This window comes from Helicoverpa zea, chromosome 13 (genome assembly GCF_022581195.2).
Source record: "Helicoverpa zea isolate HzStark_Cry1AcR chromosome 13, ilHelZeax1.1, whole genome shotgun sequence".
In the NCBI taxonomy this organism is placed as follows: Eukaryota; Metazoa; Arthropoda; class Insecta; order Lepidoptera; family Noctuidae; genus Helicoverpa; species Helicoverpa zea.
In genome coordinates, this window is record NC_061464.1 from 12,255,955 (window position 1) to 12,270,392 (window position 14,438).

At 39.2% G+C, this 14,438-nt stretch overlaps 2 protein-coding genes across 3 annotated transcripts; one reads left to right on the forward strand and one right to left on the reverse strand.

The window, feature by feature from the left end:
* The first annotated feature begins 543 nt into the window (after positions 1 to 543).
* On the forward strand, positions 544 to 11,829 carry LOC124635572 (GDP-Man:Man(3)GlcNAc(2)-PP-Dol alpha-1,2-mannosyltransferase). The gene is made up of 9 exons (XM_047171495.1): positions 544 to 737; positions 1,109 to 1,336; positions 2,026 to 2,258; positions 2,872 to 3,089; positions 3,252 to 3,374; positions 3,851 to 4,012; positions 4,352 to 4,550; positions 11,177 to 11,372; positions 11,664 to 11,829. Exons 1-9 carry the CDS (start codon positions 721 to 723, stop codon positions 11,743 to 11,745), a joined length of 1,458 nt encoding a protein of 485 aa, XP_047027451.1. The 5' UTR covers positions 544 to 720; the 3' UTR covers positions 11,746 to 11,829.
* Positions 11,830 to 11,884: 55 nt separating this feature from the next.
* Positions 11,885 to 14,373, reverse strand: LOC124635573 (ubiquitin-fold modifier 1). 2 transcript variants are annotated; one of them, XM_047171497.1, is made up of 4 exons: positions 14,237 to 14,373; positions 14,091 to 14,147; positions 12,418 to 12,548; positions 11,885 to 12,068 (listed from the first exon to the last, which is right to left on the reverse strand). In XM_047171497.1, coding segments are annotated over exons 1-4 (264 nt in total). In that variant the 5' UTR covers positions 14,239 to 14,373; the 3' UTR covers positions 11,885 to 11,994. The 2 variants fall into 2 exon arrangements, with proteins under 2 accessions (XP_047027453.1, XP_047027452.1); XM_047171496.1 differs by lacking the exons at positions 11,885 to 12,068; positions 12,418 to 12,548 and adding an exon at positions 12,962 to 13,951 and having other exon boundaries at positions 14,237 to 14,341.
* Between the last annotated feature and the right edge of the window lie 65 nt (positions 14,374 to 14,438).

The window sequence follows — 14,438 nt, forward strand, 5'->3', positions numbered from 1 at the left end:
TAATATGAATTAAAAGATTGCTCAAACTCGGTTCTATATTTCTCTCCGCGTAGTTCATATATCTGTCCTATTTTATTGAATATAGAAAAAAATAAAATCATATCAATGTCTGTCGCTTCGTTTCGTAATTAAAGTAGACACAAACAAACAAATAAAAAGGCAACAGACACACTTTCGAAGAAGTTATAGTGGTTTTTAAATAGGTGAAAAACCGACCTAATGCGAGTCGAACTCGCACACGAAGGGTTCCGTACCAGAGCAAAAAGGAGCAAAAAAAAACATGTTTGTTGTATGGGAGCCCCCCAAAATATTTATTTTATTCTAGTTTTCAGTATTTGTTGTTATAGCGGCAACAGAAATATCAAAAAATCTAATCTGTGAAAATTTCAACTCTCTAACATGAACCGTTCATGGGCGAAAACAATAGGGTCCCGTTTTACCCTTTGCGTACGGAACCCCAAAAAAGGGGGGCGCTAAAAAAATATTTATTCTCAAAGTGGGCAGTAGACAAAATAGGTTTGGGAACCACTGTTCTATAGTCTATGGCTACCTGCCAACAAGAATGTTTACGTTGCGAGGTTATGTTCTTTCTATAGCTCTTGTTGATATTATTTAATATAGTTCTAAAACATATCCAGATGCGTTTGCACAACGCAAAGTACATTAAATATCCTTAATGTAAAACCCTATTAAGTGTAGTTCCCTACAACAACAGATACAATGCTACTTTTATTCATGTAAGTTTTTTTTTATTATTGTTTTTCCGACATTATTTTTTCCGATTTATAAACATCTTTTTAATATTATATTCACAAAGTTTTTAAGTATAAAATCTCTCTTTGCCATGCAAACTAATTGGAATTACGATGTAACTTTATAGTACACTATATTTATAAAAACACGTACGTAACATTACATTATCTCTTCATACTACAATGTTACTCTATTAAATTAAAGACTGAACAACGATAAATACCTATATATTACCTACCAGTACACTAACTTCACGTAAAACACACGTTATACTCGTAACATGATCCCCACTGCAGAGCTCAGGCCATCTCACACAAATAATCGTGATGTACAAACAGTGTTGTATTATTTCCAGTTCCTTAATAGTTCTACCGCTAATATTCATCGGCTTCCTGATCTTTATAACCTTCGTGCTAGTGCCTTTCGCCTTCATCTTCGCGTCATGGTATATGAGGATCAAGGAGCGGAAGCTGACGCGTCGTAAGAGAGACGGGGCTAATGTGGCCTTTTTCCATCCATACTGCAATGCTGGGGGAGGCGGCGAGAGAGTGTTGTGGGTGGCTATTAAGGCTGTATTGGCCAGGTATGTATATTACTTCCTACATAGATTTCCTTATATAAATATAGAGTCATAATCTTAATGTTGCTGAGCGCACTAGTCAAAGACAATTTGGTTTAAAGTTAGAAAGAATTCTAAACATAGGTTGGCTAGATAAAATGTAGTTCCCAGACATTAGTGCAACTGTAAGAAATAACTAATTTAATGTGAGGATGATGCAAGATCATACGACATAGTTCATTAGTCATCAATGAAATGAATGCTGATGCTGATTGAATTACAAGTAGTTCAAAGTACTATATTCCTTGCTAACTGAGATATGTGAACAAAATGAACTATGAATCCTTTAAAAGAATAATGCTACTTGTGTGAAAAATCCTAATTTTGTACAGGTGTTTTCCCTTATAATGATATTGAATTCAATTTAGTAACTGATATAAAATTGTCTGGCCACCGTACCGAATCTTAGCTTTGTTCCCACCCAGAATTAGAATCAAATTAAAAACTTTCTTTCTCAGACCTGCCTCGACAATCATACTTTATTTTAATTACTTTATCCTATTGTCAGTTGTAAACCCATAAGCTTACTTAAACTGAACTAAACTTTAATATATTCCCATCTTTAAATTAATTCCAAATCAAAAAACAATATGTGTCACTATTTGATCTCTATAATTACATCAAAATATGTAATATGAATGTACTTTCCCCAGGTACCCAGACTCAAACATCCACATCTACACAGTAGAGACAGCAGAGCCGCAGACTATAATTGACAGAGCCCAGAACCAGTTCAACGTGAAGGTGGACAAGACAAAGATAAACTTCATTCGGCTCAGCATGCGACGAGCTATTGAGGCTAAGACGTACCCGTACTTCACGCTGTTGCTGCAGAGTTTGGGCTCCATGATTCTGGGTTTGGAAGCTTTTATGAAGTTGAATCCTGGTGAGTATTTAAAGGCAAAAAGAATCTTCTTTCTCCTGCCCTGTTCCCAAATTTTTCTTAGGGTCGGCGCAATATGTCATTTTCTTCCATTTTCCCCTGTCACTCGTCATACTGACACTCACTCATACTACATTCATACCTAGCACACACTTTGTTGCATGCGTATCATCCCTCCTCATTACATACCCATACCACGACAATCTTCTACTTCTCATCTTTTCTGTAACTGGCGCTACTTTCAGACTTCCTCTAATGTAATCATTCCTCACTTTATCCATTCTTGTAACACCACACATCCATCTCAGCATTCTCATTTCTGCTAAGGCAAAAAGAATATCAGAACATTACACAGTATAAAAAAAAACAGACTTGCCTTCAAATATGTGGAAAAAAATCTCAATTTTCCAAAATTAATTGTGTTGATATCTGCTGTGCTGCAACTTATGTTGTGTTGTGCATCTTATGTCATGCCCTACATGAAATGTTTCATACTTGATTCTTGAACTCTAATTCTTACTAAGAACACTAGAAAAGCTTTTTTACTTCCCAAATTCCTACACAAAATTGGAGTCTAATATACAATTAGTAAATATGTTTCTTTTTTCTCTTTCAGACATATACATAGACACTACAGGCTTCGCGTTCACTTTCCCAATATTCCGCTACCTAGCGCAATGTCCGGTCGGATGCTATGTGCACTACCCCACCATCACAGGTGCAATGATGCGCCGCGTGAAGCATCGCATCGTCTCCTACAACAACAACAGTCTTATTGCCAGAAACCCGCTGTTCACGTGGATGAAACTGCTGTACTATAAGATATTCGGATGGGTAAGTTCAGCTAGGTCCAAGAACCTACTATAATAGGTTATAATACCCACCATTTGCGTGGGAGTTTGCGCCACATTTTCTTTTTCACTGTCTTGGTGTCTCGCACCTAAATTAAAGTTCTTTTCATGTTTTATTTAATAAATGTATGCCTTATATATTCAGTTGTATGGCGTGGTGGGTCGTTGCGCAGACGTGGTAATGGCGAACGGCACGTGGACGGAGGACCATCTCAACGAGCTGTGGTGCTGTCCGCTCAACACCTTCCGCGTCTACCCGCCTTGTGAGGTAACAGATGCAGAATACTATACTTACTTCTGAAATCTGTCTTCAAGAAAAAATTGATTAAAACATAACTACATTTAGGTCATCAACAGAATTATACATTACATCTTTCTTTTTGACATTGGGCACATCCCTAACGCCTGACTACCGATAGAATAGAAACCCTATAATTACCGATTTCGGAATTCTTAAATGTCAGAATCAATATTTTTTCCAAAGAGCAAATTTCTTGTCTTCTATAATATAAAAATGAATCGCAAAATGTGTTGGTAAGCGCATAACTCAACAACGCCTGGACCAATTTGGCTAATTCTTTTTTTGTTGTGTTTGTTATTGTCAGCAGAAGGTTCTTATGAAAAAAAAATAGGGTAAAGTAGAGAAGTCAGTTGACGGGAGCGAAGCCGCGGGCAAAAGCTAGTTTATCATAAAAGTCTTGGCAAGAAACTGAGTTTTATTTACAAAACTACGCTTTATTCCAGGTATCAGAGCTGAAACAGCTGCGGTCTCTAGTGAAAGAGTCGGACCCCATCCGCATACTGTCAGTTGCACAGTTCCGACCGGAGAAGGATCACCCGCTCATGTTGCAAGCCATGTATGAGCTCAGGAACTTGCTTGTTAAGAACGAAATGTTATGGAATAAGGTGGGTACATGATCTCCTTTTTACTATAGTTAAATTAAACCTATTAATGTAGTTTACAAAGGTATGCGGTAGCAAAATTTCCACTAAGAAAGAAGCAATAATAAGTTATGGCAGAAGGGAAATTATCTAGGTACATACTTTTGTATTATAGTGTATTAAAAAATTCATGTACTAAAAAACTATTTCTTTTCACTCAAAGAAGAGTAGTATAAATTTAACATCACCCAATGAGACAGTAACAAGTTTCCCCCAACTTGATATACCAAAATGTTCAGGAGAAACCGCCCATTGTAATTCAAACTTTATTCCCACCTTAACAAGAACCATATTCCTCCACAGATCAAACTAGTCCTAGTAGGGTCCTGCCGTAACGCGGAAGACGAGGAACGCGTACAAAACCTGAAGGACCTCGCTAAGCACCTGTCTCTAGAAGCCAGCGTGGAGTTTGTAGTGAATGCGCCGTATGCGAGGCTACTGCAGATGTACCAGACCTCATCGCTGGCCATACATGCCATGTGGAACGAGCATTTTGGCATCAGTGAGTACAATTTAAGTAAATTCAAGCAAATTGGGCCTATAAAATTTTGTGTTTTGAGTATGCTGCGTATGAATTTGTAAGTTTTTGAGTCTTTGTGTTGGTCATCATCTCCCTAGTCAACCTCAACATAATTGGAAAAAGTTCCAACTATGGTGTTGTTGGCTTCCAGTTATATGTTAATCTACCTGTGTAGCATTCATACAGACAGTACAGATACATAGAGCGATTGTCTATCTGACCTCCTCAACGCAGTCACCTGGGCAATCCACACCCACAAACCTTGGTATGACTGATTGTTAGACTTTCTGGATTCTCATTACCTGTAACGACTGCCTGAGATGTTCGAATGATAAATTATGTTGGTAGGTTCTAATATAAAAGTAGTAGGTATGAATTTATGGATGCAGAATTACCTTTTTCTTGTAATTCGTCCGTTTATGACACTGTACATATAATCTGTTTACTTCAAACTCACAAAAGTACATGAGGCGCAGTGTAGATGCCAACCTGACCAAGACGTTTTATTTATCTCGTATATCGTTTTATGGATCAGTCTACCGCGCAACGGTGTAAAGTACGCGCGCGCGCTCCGTTATTGTTCGTAGTGATCGACAATGTCGTCGTCTAATTCGACAAATACTGTAAAATGTGTTCATTGTAATATAGTAATTAATGAGGTGTTAGCGTTCATTCAATCTAAAATGGACGTGATGGATGAAGAAAGCATGATACGTCTGTGTGCTACGTCATTCTTGGAAAAAGAAATAGCTGCGGCCAAGAATTTGTTATTTGATTCGATCTCAGCGGTTAAGAAAACTACGCGAAAAGGTGACGGCAAAAGCCAACGTAACCTTGAAGATATAATAAGTACATTAAAGAGAGTAGAACCTGATCAAATTCCAATTTTTGTGGCGAGAGAATTGCACCGTTTACCCCCAGTTACGTTCGATCATATCGACGCAACGAGACTGCTTAAGGACATTATTCTGATGCAAAACGAAATACAAACCCTTAAGCGTGATTGTGCTACTATGGAACAACTAAATCAGTTACGTATGGATCTTAATAATATCAAGCAAACATCAATCGTTAACAACTTCGATTGCAATATTAATAAAAAGAGAGGAGGGTATCGGAATATTGATATTTCTGGAGGTGAGCTTGACAGTGGGCCCGTAGGGCTAATATTGAATTATGATACCGGTAAAACACAGGAATCAACGGGATGCTTATTGCAATCATCCACAATATCTAAAGTTGGCGATGATAACTGTACACATAAAGATGATGTTGACGGGATGGGACATAATTCGAGTGTCGTACAGCAAAGTGAACACATTTCCGATCCACAACAGCTGAGCTCGAGCGATGAATCATCGTCGCCTGCGCCGCCGCCGATGCAGCGACAAGTTAATGATTGTATTACCGTGTCCCCGAATAGTGGAATAACGATGGCCGAGGTTTTGCGCCGAAACAATGGAATGCAATCTAACAAACCGGATAACAATAATGAGTGGAGAGTGGTTCAGAGACATAAAAGGAAGAATTATTTTAGTGGAAAAGTTGGTAATGCCTCAAAAGATACTGAATTAAATTTTAAGGCAGCGGAGAAAAGATTACCTATTTATATAACAAATGTTCATAAAGAGACCTCAATGGATGATATTATCACTTATATTCTGAAGAAAACTGGAGAAAAAGTGAATCTGACTAAATTGTCTATCAAGAACGAAAATAAATATAATGCTTATAAATTTTTTGTACCGAGTTATACGTTACATCTGTTCTTAAATGAATCTATGTGGCCTAAAGGGATAGTTTTTCGTCGGTTTGTACATTATCAGTACCGAACTGAGGATAAGCGCCCTGACACGATTTATAATAATAATAAATAAATGGACGACATACAACATAGTAAAATTATGTCATTTAATTGTAAAGGCCTTAAGAGGTCAATAGAATGTGTGAGGTCTTTCTGTGGCAAAGCAGATATAATAACATTGCAAGAGACATGGCTACTTCCACATGATATACCACTATTGGGGACAATAAGTGAGGAATATGCGTACTTTGGAAAATCTTCGGTGGATACTTCTGCAGGATGTCTGAAAGGAAGACCTTATGGCGGATTAGCAATATTATGGAGAAAAAGTGCTTTTGTATCTGTTACTCCCGTGGACTGTAATAGTGATCGGTTAGCGGCATGTAAGGTAGTGGTGAATAACGAATGCACGGTATTAATATTCTGTATATATATGCCTGTTGAGTCACGTGATAATCTTATCGAGTTCACGGAATGCTTGAGCGAAATAAGTGCAATAGTGGAAAGCAGTGGTATCGAGTCGGTGCTCGTGCTTGGTGATTTTAATGCCCACCCGGGTGGCCTTTTCTTCAGTGAACTAACAAACTTTTGTAGTGAGCAAAGATGGGTGTGTGCGGACACGGAGCGCCTCGGTCTTAGTGCAGGTGACTATACTTTTATGACTATACTTTTATAAGTGACGCTCATGGTTCTTGTAGGTGGCTTGATCATTGCATTAGTACTGAAATGGGTTATAAAATTATATCTAACATAAAAATACATTATGATGTTTTCTGGTCAGATCATTTTCCTGTAGAAATAGAGTGTAATTATAATATTGTAAGGCATAAAAAAGGTAAATATTGTAAGGCATAAGTGTTTCGGATGGCACGTTAAACTGTAGGTCCCGGTTGTCATTGAACATCCTTGACAGTCGTTACGGGTAGTCAGAAGCCAGTAAGTCTGACACCAGTCTAACCAAGGGGTATCGGGTTGCCTGGGTAACTGGGTTGAGGAGGTCAGATAGGCAGTCGCTTCTTGTAAAGCACTGGTACTCAGCTGAATCCGGTTAGACTGGAAGCCGACCCCAACATAGTTGGGAAAAGGCTCGGAGGATGATGATAAGGCATAAAAAAGTCACTTCAAATTATATCACAAACAAAATAATTTGGGGATATAGGACGCCAGCACAGGTCCAAAAGTACCATGACATCTGTAATAATGTTTTTAAAAGTATTGATTTTCCGAATGAATTCCAACAGTGCGCTGATAAACATTGTAATAATGTAGAACACCATGAAATCTTAGATAAAATGTATACTAGTATTATAACAACGCTGCAGGAGGCTAGTATGGAAAGTTATGATATTGTTGTGCATCGTAAATATAATGGTAAAAAACCCGTGTCTGGCTGGAACAAGCATGTAAAGGAAGCACACGAAGAGGCTAAAACTAGTTATTTAAATTGGGTGTGGCATGGTAAGCCGTCTTCTGGCCGTGTTTACGATGCCATGTGTATAAGTAGGAAAATTTTTAAATCTCGCCTTAAGTGGTGTCAAGACCATGCCGAGCAAATTAAAATGGACATATTAGCATCACATTGTAAAGAACATGATTTCAAAAAATTCTGGCAGTGTACAAATAAAATGAATTTAAAACAGAATCTCGCTGAATGTGTTAACGCTGAAAGAGATCCTAATAAGATAGCTAATATATTTAAAGATCACTTTAAGGTAAGCTCTCGTGTGTCTCCTGACTCTCTGGAATTGACAAAACGCTATCAGCCAGATATAGATACTGATACCATTATGCAAGTAAAAACAAAAGATGTTAAGAGTATTATTGACAACATGACTCGAGGTAAATCGCCTGGGCATGACAGCCTGAGTGTTGAACATCTTCGGCATGCGGGATGCCATTTGCCAAGGGTTTTAGCCATGTTTTTCTCCCTATGTGTTAGTCACAGGTATCTTCCACGGGACCTCATGAGAACAATAGTGGTACCTATAGTTAAATGTAAAACCGCAGATATAGGTGATAAGAGTAATTATCGTCCCATCTCTCTGGCTACGATCCTAGCTAAAGTACTGGATAATATTATTAATATACATTTAAGAAAGACGATAAATCTACATCACGCGCAATTCGGCTTCCAACCGGGCTTATCAACTGAGAGTGCCATTCTTTGCTTGAAGCACACGGTTAGGTATTATTTGGATCGTAGGACACCAGTTTACGCTTGCTTTTTAGATTTGTCCAAAGCGTTTGATCTAGTTTGTTATGGGGTCCTGTGGGATAAACTGCGTGAACAAAATGTACCTACAGAACTTGTGGAGATATTAAAATTCTGGTATGGTAATCAATTAAATGCTGTGAAATGGGCAAATTGCTTATCTGAAGAGTACAGACTGGAGTGTGGTGTGAGGCAAGGGGGGATTTCCTCACCCACTCTTTTCAATATTTACATGGACGACCTGATTGGTGAGCTCAGCAGCATGCATGCGGGCTGTCACATTGATGGTGTGGCTGTAAATAATATAAGTTATGCCGATGACATGGTGCTGCTGAGCCCATCAATTGGGGCTCTCCGCAACCTATTAAAAGTCTGTGAGCGGTATGCCGAGTGTCATGGCCTCATGTACAATGTGACCAAGAGTGAGTGTATATTTTTCGGCCTAGGTGATAAAACCTTGCATGAACCTCCACCTATTTGTCTCAATGGTTCTCCTCTTACTCGAGTGAACAAATTTAAATATCTTGGGCATATTGTCACCGATGACCTTAAGGACAATGAAGATATCGAACGTGAGCGCAGGGCGCTGGCTGTCCGGGGGAACATGTTGGCTCGCAGGTTTGCTCGTTGTACGGTGCAAGTCAAGTTAGCGCTATTTAAAGCTTATTGTCAATCGTTTTACACCAGCAGCCTGTGGGTCAATTATACTCAAAGGGCATACAGCGCTCTGCGCGTACAATATAATAATGTACTCAGGATGTTGTTGAGATTGCCGCGGTTCTGTAGTGCGTCCTCGATGTTTGCCGAAGCACGCATAGATGATTTCTATGCATTAAGACGCAAGCGTGTGGCATCGATGCTGGCCAGAGTGCGCGGTAGTAGCAACGACATCTTGAAAATAGTGGCAAGTAAATATCAGTGTCCGATACACTCGCTCTGGGTGAAAATAGTAGTTGGGACAGTAAAATAAATTGACATGTTTAAAGTACCTACTAACATAGTTTATAAGTCTATTGTTACTAACCATTATGGATCTATGTTATCTGATTAAATAAATTATTATTATTATTTACTTGTATGTCTCTGACCGACCACGGGACTACAGAGTCCCGGATTTTTGGAAGGCGAACGTGGGGCCGAAGCCAACACGCTGAAGCCCTTTTGAGACAACTTTAATGAAATGGCGACACAAAACCGACGATTATCCCCGTATACACTATAGAAATGTACCCAAGGACAATCCCCGGTTCTGTGCTAAACTATTGCTAACTATGGATGAAAACTACTTGGGCTATTGTGATGGGATGCTAATGGACTAGGAATGGGGAAACTACGGGAACTATGGCACCTGCCGATGACAATGTATTAAATACATGTTAAAATGGCAGGTGGAGACTCGCCAACTCACTTACTGGGCCCCCGGGAATCAGTCACTGAAAAGCAACAAGAGGGCAACAGGGACATGAGCGGCTGAGAAGGGTGAGGATACCTCGGCGGACTTTAAACGCAGATCACGCGCTCCCTGTGGGTCCAGCATCACCGGCCCACTCGCCACTTACCACGAGGCACCTACCCTCCGAGCAGGACTAACCTTGCTCTAGCGACTCCACTCTGACCGGCCGATGAAGGCAAGCCAAGAGGCGGGAGACCTATCCCCCGTCATGCTTCACTCCGGCAGGCCGGAGATGGGGGACAGTATACTCTCCCTGGAGCACTCGGATATATAGCCCCGCGGGGTCGCTACTCCCCGTCATCCGCCTCAGATGCCCTGCGGGGCTATTATTATTATTTGTATGTCTCTTTCTGACCTCGGGACTACAGAGTCCCGGATTTTTGAGAGGCGAACGTGGGGCCGAAGCCAACACGCTGAAGCCCTTTTGAGACAACTTTAATGAAATGGTGACACAAAACCGACGATTATCCCTGTATACACTATAGAAATATACCCAAGGACAATCCCCGGTTCTGTGCTAAACTATTGCTAACTATGGATGAAAACTACTTGGGCTATTGTGATGGGATGCTAATGGACTAGGAATGGGGAAACTACGGGAACTATGGCACCTGCCGATGACAATGTATTAAATACATGTTAAAATGGCAGGTGGAGACTCGCCAACTCACTTACTGGGCCCCCGGGAATCAGTCACTGAAAAGCAACAAGAGGGCAACAGGGACATGAGCGGCTGAGAAGGGTGAGGATACCTCGGCGGACTTTAAACGCAGATCACGCGCTCCCTGTGGGTCCAGCATCACCGGCCCACTCGCCACTTACCACGAGGCACCTACCCTCCGAGCAGGACTAACCTTGCTCTAGCGACTCCACTCTGACCGGCCGATGAAGGCAAGCCAAGAGGCGGGAGACCTATCCCCCGTCATGCTTCACTCCGGCAAGCCGGAGGTGGGGGACAGTATACTCTCCCTGGAGCTCTCGGATATATAGCCCCGCGGGGTCGCTACTCCCCGTCATCCGCCTCAGATGCCCTGCGGGCTATTATTATTATTATTATTTATACAATTCATCAAAGACCTTACACAAATTCCTTATAATTCTCTAAAAATCTCCACTAAATCCACCAAAAAACCCTGCAGGTGTGGTAGAATGCATGGCAGCAGGTCTGATCACGATCGCGCACCGCTCGGGCGGCCCGCTCTGCGACATCGTGGAGACTGCACAGGCCTCCCGCACCGGCTTCCTGGCCGCCGAGCCTGATGAGTACGCCAGGGCTATACTGGAAGTCATTGCACTGTCGAGTGACGAGAGGAAGAGGATTGTTGAAGCTGCTAGGTGAGTCAAAAAAAATTGTCTGTACATAGAAAGATTGGCGCCGGCTTTGTGCTTTCTTTTTGTGTAATGCTTTAGGTAAAATTCGTCTGACATCAGATTGTAACTCAAGCACCGTAATAACTAGAGTTGAAGTATGTCTAAAAAATATTTGAAGTCCCCATATAGCAAATGGATTTTTTTTTTCTTGATATTTGGTCCTTTGTCCCACAGAAACACAAATTCTTTATCTTTGTTTTGTTAAACTGTTTCCTATGCTTCTCCATTTAAATTGTATCTTTCTTCTGTTCCCAGGGCATCAGTTGACCGTTTCTCAACAATGGAGTTCGAGAAATCTTTCCTCAGAGCGGCGGAACCTCTAATGAACTTAGAATAGTATTTATAAACTAAAAGCCTTTCAATCTTCTGTACATTTCGTTCCATTAGTTTTAAGCATAATAATAAAATTAAACCAAAGCTTTTTCGTGTTTTTTTACCCCTTACATTCCAATATGGAATTAAAAAAAAAACTAAAATATTTGTAAAAAAAATCGTTTAAATATATTAACAAAAAGATAAATATTTATTTATTTATAATGTATAAAGATGAAGCTTAAATTAACATTGGAATGATATGCTTGTTTGTCTATGAGGCGATGTGGCCGACCCTGTCTCTAGGGATCAGTCTCAGCTCTGAACCATGCTTCAGGAATACATTGCCTGAAACAAGACAAGAGATTGATAACAACTCATAACTAGCTATGTAGCTCGTAGGGTTGATGGCATTTCCAATTCATTAAGTTTCTCTAATTATTTTGAAATTTTTCTGTAAGTAAATATTTTATGATAAAAAAAAAGTGAAAACTTCAAGTTTTTAGAACCATTTGTCGACGAAGGTATTATAAATTATTTGCGAGCCTCCATAGACTTCAATGGTAACTATAACTAGGTCTGTCTATACTTTTACATATAGTGAGGTAGCTATATTGATTTAGATATGGACGTAAACTGAACTGCCTCTACTTATATTGAGTAAGAAAAATCAGCTTCAAAACTAAATGTGTCTCACCAGCGGTCTGTTGTGGGTTGATGCCGATACCGTCATCAGTGATGATGGCGCTGGTGGCCGGTTCTACGCGGAACTCCTCGGCCGCGAACTTCAGCACCGCCGTGAATGGAGTAGCTTCGGGCACGCTCAAGCTGTGGGTACATAGGGATGGTAAGTATGTGTCGAGAAACCTGTCGGGATATTGTACATAGAGATAGTAAGTATAGGGATTGTGGTGAGAAATTTGTTCATAGAAAATTCACCTGAAAGTAGACTGCCTACTGTATACTAAAAATTCTGTAGTGTGGGCCAAAATGCAATGTACTTACTGTAATGTAAAGTTTCTCATGTTTAGTTCATAAATGAGGTGTGAGAGGGGAATAATATTTTTTGTCTAAAAATAAGTTAGGGTTTTGTGGATTGTTATGAAAATTAAATAATTAAAAACCTTTTTATTTACTTGCTGGTTATGAAGTAAGACTCACTGTCCATATCTATAAGTTGCTAAAATATCATAATTATATACACCTCTGTTGGGTGGGTTGAATAAATAAAACGTAAAATATGAAATTACACATATTATATTTACAAAATCTTCCTCCAATACGGTAGATCATGATCATAATTCTGTACAATATCAAAAAACTGGGACTTTAAACATTCATTACTACATATCTTTTGTACCACACCAACTAATTCTGAATAATTCAGTTCAATATAAAATGATTCGGAAGACATTCCCTCTCTTAACAATTTACCGCAGTCAGCTAATGCTTCTACAATGTAAGTAAAAATATCCGAGTTATCTACACACATTTCTATAAAATATTGGCTGTCAACTTTGAAGAGCATTCTCCAAAAGTTTTTGGACGTAACGTCTTTGCTTATGACAATGTTGAGAATACCATCAGCAATAAGTTTCACAGCTTTACAATATTTTGGTTCATTGTTCAACAAACACACAACTAATAACTCCACTATGTCCTGATTGCAGTTATTTAATAAGCTCTGTATATCAGATTGGCACGCACTCAGTTCCAATAAAAGAACTTGACTCTTAAACTTTAATATTTGATCTTTCCCCACTTGATTGCTCACATTCCTAAGTAAAGTTTCTTTAGATGCTGCTTCAAGCATCAACTCAGTTAAACAGTTCTCTAATTTATCCTCAGAAAATATCTCCAGAAATAATCTAAATCCAATATCCAATTGATTTATTTTTGTATTGGAATCAATTATTTTTTTAATGATATACTTTGGTGGATCTGTGAGGCAGTTTTTAATGAGACTGTTTGAGGTCTCATTATGACTATTTAATACTGATAAGAATTCATTGATGACGTTTCTCTTCTGCAGTCTATCGAGACTTCTTTCCACATGTTGTGATATTAGTAAAGCATTTCTAAGTTCAGCCTCTGTTGTATCATTGTCAGGCCAGTTGTCCAGTTGACAGAGGTCTATATAGTCTTGGAAGAAGTTGAGGAACTGTTGCACTACAGCCGTTTCCATTATTAAACCTTATAACTTCAACGCAGAGCGCTGGGCCATTCAGCATCTGTAGAAATGAACAAACTAAAATTGACTACGAATATTGTATTTAAATTATATAATTTTAATATATGTTCTACGTTGAAGTTATAGGGATGTCTTAAGGTGGTGTTAGCTAGAAGCTAGAACTATAAGCTAGAACTTACACTTTGAACGGCAGTTTAGGATCAGAAGTTAGTGTGATCTTGAAAGTTACTTTCGACCTGCAGAAATAAATGTTCTTTGAGTCAAGCACTTATAATATTGTACCATAATCAATAATATACGTTGGTTAAATGAATGTGATACTTACATTTCGGCAGAATTACCAATAGAAGTACAGAAAATAGAAGTCTGAATATTTTCGCGATTCGTACGATCACAAAAAGAAAGTGACGTTGTCTGTCTGACGCATACACGTTTTAAAATGTCAATGTCAAAATTAACATATATGTTGTTTGGAAACCACAAGCCCTAAATATTTATTTATTTAATACTTTAATGTGTTAATTTAT